The sequence below is a fragment of the Chrysoperla carnea genome, chromosome 1 (assembly GCF_905475395.1).
Source record: "Chrysoperla carnea chromosome 1, inChrCarn1.1, whole genome shotgun sequence".
Taxonomy (NCBI): domain Eukaryota; kingdom Metazoa; phylum Arthropoda; class Insecta; order Neuroptera; family Chrysopidae; genus Chrysoperla; species Chrysoperla carnea.
In genome coordinates this window covers 78,466,151-78,472,150 of record NC_058337.1, presented here as the reverse complement: position 1 = coordinate 78,472,150, position 6,000 = coordinate 78,466,151, and the positions used below count along the sequence as shown (strand labels likewise).

The 6,000-nt window shown below is 26.8% G+C and overlaps 1 protein-coding gene across 5 annotated transcripts in view; it reads right to left on the bottom strand.

Moving 5' to 3' along the window:
• Positions 1-3,888: 3,888 nt before the first annotated feature.
• Positions 3,889-6,000, bottom strand: part of LOC123302830 (voltage-dependent L-type calcium channel subunit beta-2) — a 66,780-nt gene continuing 64,668 nt past the window's right edge. For 3 of the 5 annotated variants that reach the window (XM_044885924.1, XM_044885933.1, XM_044885927.1), the window contains one exon: positions 3,889-4,245. In XM_044885924.1, the coding sequence (XP_044741859.1) occupies positions 3,938-4,245 (308 nt within the window). In that variant the 3' untranslated portion in view covers positions 3,889-3,937. Of the gene's footprint in view, positions 4,246-5,191; positions 5,466-6,000 lie in introns of those variants that run through there. The other 2 variants (XR_006535561.1, XM_044885939.1) reach the window with 2 other exon arrangements.

Here is a 6,000-nt window from a genome sequence, read left to right as displayed (position 1 = left end):
TAGGTGTATTTCACATAGATATATAATATTTAATATACATACTGGTCTAAGAGACGCAGACGGTATAAGGTCGAACTTCACCCATCTGATTTTTATGAAATTTTATTGGTTTTTAAATACTTCTATCATAGTTTTTCTATCGAAAAGTGTTCATCATGGCTATTTTTAATTAAACTAATTTTAATCAATTTTTGCCATGAACAATTTTTTTAAATGCAAGCCTATACCATCATTTTCGTAATTAAATTATCTTTTTTCTAGGTGTAGTTCCCTCTATATTGACTTAACTGTTCATATGAACTGATCTGCACCGATCTGATTACCAATTGAAATTGGTATCAGAGGAATAAAAAAAATTATTAATTGTTTTTATTTTAATTTGGATCACTATGTTCTTTAAGTGTCGTTGCAGTGTGTCAATGTGCAATTATTCAAAAAAAGTAAATCGCGACTTACATCACATTAAATGTAAAAAGTTAATATAACAACAAAAACTAAAAAGTTTATATAAAAAACTAAGAAAACAATTGCAATTAAAAAATACTTGGGGTGAGTATAAATTATATATTTTGCCATATGACACAGCACATCTCTTGTCTTTTCATTCAATAGAAAAATCAGCTGAGTGTAACAGTTATGATTTTCATTTTTTTTTTATTCGTGGCGCATCATCTTAGCGTTAAAATCCCAACTGGGCATATCATAAACAACTTTTCACGAAACTGGTAAAATTAAAAGATTTAATTTATCCATATTATTTCTAAACACACAGTAATATAGAAAACTCTTAAAATAAAAACTTCCACTCCTGGATTAAACAATCTTTAAAAAAATTTACAATTCAAGATAATTGGAATTATTCATTATGTGCTCTTAATAAATGAAAAAAAAAAATCAATGGATATGTGAATCTGTCCACGAAAAAAGAGTATTTTTTTTTTAATGAAAAATGAAACTAAGGCCCTCTTTATATAAATATATAGATATTATATTAAAACTAAATGGATGATTTTATAAATTAAAAATGATATGTATATATATACAAAATTTGTTGTTTTAAATCGAAATATTCAGCGACATTTAATTTAAAAACTAAAAAAATTTTTTTTGGAAGCGGATTAAAAATTACATTTATCATATTTAGAACACATTTAAAGAAAAAGTTTATACGTTATAATTTGTTTTTTTAAAGCTGTTTTTTCTTTTTTATAATTTAATTTTTTGGTCGTTGGAGGACCTTATTATCTAAAAAAAAATTTGCTCATTACGTTGACTCAAATTTTTTGTTTCTTATCTTATAATCTATAAAAATGTTTTGTTTTTCCCAATGACATTGGAGAATTTTTATTATAAAGTGTGAATAGTTTTTAAAATTATTCATCTAAATGGCAAATAAATTGTTAATTTTATTTACAATTTTTCGGTGACGATGTGTTCTTAATTAAATTCTCGAGTACATTTTTAATTGGATTAATAATATTTCTTCAAAGTCAATTTAAAACATAAATTTTAAATTTTTTTTTCAAATTAAAAATAGAGACAAAATCTATTGACGTTGAAAGGGCATCGTAACTACAAGACTTGGGCCTAATTGACCCATAATATTTCAAGATAATAACGAATAAAAAAATTGTTGATCTGTGTCAGACAATTGCGCGATAAAGAACATAGTTCCAATTACTAAAATAGCATAATATACTTTGACTTAGTTCGAGTTTTTAATGCAATTAATTCAATCTTTAAGGATAAATTAGAAAATTTTCAATACAATCATTTCTTAACAAATTTTATATGGAGAGAATTCGAACAAGTTTCTGCAATTAACATAATTTGTATATGAAAGTTAGAAATCAGACTCTTGAATCAACATTTAGTGGCCTTGGAAAATGTGAAAGTTAAAATTTTATTATTTACCAAATTTTCTGATATAAGACTTTGGGGAATGAAAGTTAAATTAAATTTTATTACCTATATATTAAAAAAAATACTCCGACCAGATACAAAAAATCTTTTATGTTTTAAATATCTTATTTTTTTCAAAATTGTGAATTATTGTATTTTTAATTCATTAAAAATGCACCGAAAATTATAAAAAATAAAACAAAAATATTTTTAATTACAAAATTTTTTTAAATTTATTTTTTATCAAATTGTTTTAATTAATTAATAAGTCAGTAAATATTACCTACTGAGTTTATAACTGAGAACATTATTTTTCTTCGCTTATTTAATTCAAATTTCATGCTGAAATTATAGAACATCTTTGTTTGTGTTTATTAGAACATTCGCAGCATTCAGAATTATAACAGTCTTCAATTATGCTATAAATTTAAATATTAGTTATTTTAATGAACTATTTTACAAAAATCAAAAATTGAATTTGATTTAATTAATTAATTATTTTCCTAAAAGAATTGTTTTGTTTTTTTTTTGTATACAAAAAAATTTGAATCTGATTACAAATTCAAATATTAAATTTTATTTAACTAAGAAAAAAGGAATCAAAAAATTTCTTTTACTAACTAATGAAAAAATATTCTTTAAATGTAAAATAAATTGAAATATAATTAACAAAAATTTCTCGAATGTCCAATTTATACTTGGCTTATGGCTTGGTACAAAAACAAACCAAAGGGGTAGTTGACCAGTTTTTAAGACGATGAAATTTAAAACGTTCAAGAAAAGATCATTTAAGTAGGTATTTCAGAACATCGAAGTATTCTTAGAGAGCACACCAGTCAGGTCGATCACCTGACTCGGGTAAGTAGTATAATTCTAACAAAATTGGGGACAATTTAAGCGCAAAAGAACACATTTCTGATAAATATTTTTGGCAGAAAAGTTGTGGTTTCAAAATGGATTTATAAAACGAAAAGTTAAAATAAATATAAACTAAAGTGGTAGTTGGAATTACGTAGTATAGTGATATAAACTATATTATAAACTAATTTCACCTTTTCACCTTTTTGAAAGAACGTATAGGTACTTTTAATGTTAAATCATTGACATATGGAGGGTAGAGATAAGGAGAACTATCTTAAAAAAGTATCCATCTAAAAACAGCAAATAACAGTTATAAAATTGATCAGAATGGCGCTTGTGTAGCAGGAGGTGTTTGATGTGAAATTCTCTATCCATCTCGAACAACTTGTTTAGATCTTTATCTTACTCTTATTACTTAGAGCACTTCTTTTAAAACTTACACTTTTGCTACAGCAGCGCCACCCTTATTTGCTACTTCTCGATGGGCACTTTTTATATACAGAGATGATTCTCCTTATCTCTACTCTCCATACATTGACACATACCCATTACGCAGTCTGGTGATAGAAAGTAAAACTATATTAAAGGTAAAACGTACACCCAATTCATGTACATTTATCTACTAAACACATAATAATACTTTTTCTGTATTTTTTAAAATATTTTATCAGAAATATTTGATTAACTTCCGCTATTCAAATTGGTCCTGGGTAATTATTTGAATATTCTTTTATATCCAAGATTATATACTATTACTATTACGTCGTACTCATTATACACTCGATGTTGAATAATACCAGGAAAAACTTATATATGACTTTACTGTAAAAGTAAACAAAATATTCTAGCCAGGCTGGATTCAAAAGAGAATGTAGTATTTGTTCATAATATAACTTTTTTGTAAAATATAATCATTTTCAAATCATTTTCGTTTTTAAATAAGAATCACCCTTAATGAGCCATGACAAACTTGAAAAGCATTGGACATTCAACAAAAAAAAAGTATCATACACTCTTTACAAATTCCTGAATTTCCCAAAAATTACAAAAAATTATCGAAATAAATAAAATCCATAAATTATTTTGAGCATTGCGTATGAATACTTTTTTTTAGGTTTGGAAAAATATATGAAATTCAAACATAATCATAATAATAATCGAACTTGGCCGTAGACTAGATGGCATTTAACGCTCGACGTGACGACGCTCTATGTGGTGAATGATAATCTTCATCACGAGCACCTCTATGTTCACTACGCGTAGGCGGTACGACCATTGCGCCACGCTCTAACATACCACCACCACGGTGCTCGCTTCGATAATCTTGACCACCCGATAAATGATGTGGAACATGATGCATAGCGCCCTCATGTGGGTATAATAATTCACGTTCAGCGATTATTTCATGATCTATATAATCATCATATTCTCTATCACGATCTAAACGGGATCTTCTTGAATGCGCTGTGTGATATGATGGACCTAAGGACATTAAAAAACATGTAAAAACATTTAGATTTTTTGTTTAGAGCTTAGAGCTTTTTGAAAAGAGCAATTCAATATATTTGGGTAAACAATTAGGCTCACTTTATTAACATTTAATTTCATTTATGAAAATGACGTCGTGATTCCCAACTATTGAAGAGCCCTTCATTTGAATGAAATTTTTAGCGCTTTAAGTCTCTTTGCAATTTTATTTCGAAAAAGGTCGATTTTCGATTAGTTGAAGTATATATTAATTGGAGTGATTCAAAACGATTCAAACTCATTCATGTCGGTTAAAAATTCTACATGGTTTTAAGTTGAAGATAGAAGTGCAAAAACTTAAATACAACTTTCAAATTTCATACAAATTTTTCTAAAAGTAATGAATTAATTTTTCAAAAAAACAGTGACTTAATTAAAGAAAAATGTTATTTTAATTGTTTTCCAAAATTTCTTCATATTTGTGCTGTTTCAATTTTTTGAAAAACAATTACATGCAGAATTATTATAGGTTTCTTTTGCTAAATCAAAAATGTCTAAAATGCTCAACGGAACATGCATTGCAAAATTGCGTTAAGCTTATTTTTGGCGCATTTTTATTCTGTTAATAAGATGAAAATATGTGATGGCAAAGGACGAACTATGATGGAAAAAATTGAAATTACAAAAGCCAAGTTGAAAAACATATCGTAGCCATAAAATAAAAATCTAGACATTATGACATTAAAGCCATAAAATAAAAATCTAGACACGATCGTATTTTTCAAATCATGACGAAATAGCGAAGTTAAAACTTACTAATTTTAGGTTTTTATACTTGGTTAAGACTGGAACACTTTTTAGAATAAAATACATTGTGGTAATACGACAGTAGAAAATATTTTCGAAGATATTTTATGCTTTTGATTGATGAAATGAAAAATGAAAACATCTAACTAAGAAACAAAAATCAAAGGATTGCCTGTAACCTACGAACTAACTAAGAGTTGTCATGCGTTTTGCCGAATCGTTTAACGAGCGGGTACTTACGAAAGTAACACATTCACAAGAAACTACTGTGAATTTTTTTTTAAATTACAACAAAGAATTCAACTTATTTTTGAGAACGAATAAGAAAAGACTTTATGCACAGTAATTTTAATGTGGAAATTGAAATTCTGAAACATGAATTCGTCCTGGGCTTGGTAATGGTAGTTGCACTTGATTGACTGGAATGGCTATATTGATAACAATTTTATACGAATAGAAGTAGAATAGAAGCACGAGATAAAGCACAGTTGAAGCACAGATGTGTAGCAGTAGTAGAGAAGAAACCAAAAGTTTAAATAAAACAAAAAGAAACAAAAATATAAAATAAATATTTACTACATTCACAAAAAAATTCAATAAAACAATAATTATTTATAAAAATCGTTAATATTTCTTTGGGTAATAGGTAAATAATTTTTTTGAGTAATAGGTAAGAGTATTGGATATTATTTTCAAAACTTCAGACAAAATCCTACTACCAAAGATTCAAAATACCTCTAAAAATTATTACAAATTTAGTAATAAGTATTATCCAGAAAGTTCAAATCAAACCATAAAAAAGTTTTAAAATGTTCAAATGACGCATATATTATAGCTTGGCAAAAACTCTGTTCAGTTCTCTGTTCATAATTTTCCAGTACAAGTAGGTACAGGAAAATACATGAAAATACTGTACCGAAGTACAATGGGGAGAAGATAGTGCAGGCGCGGATCTAGAAATTT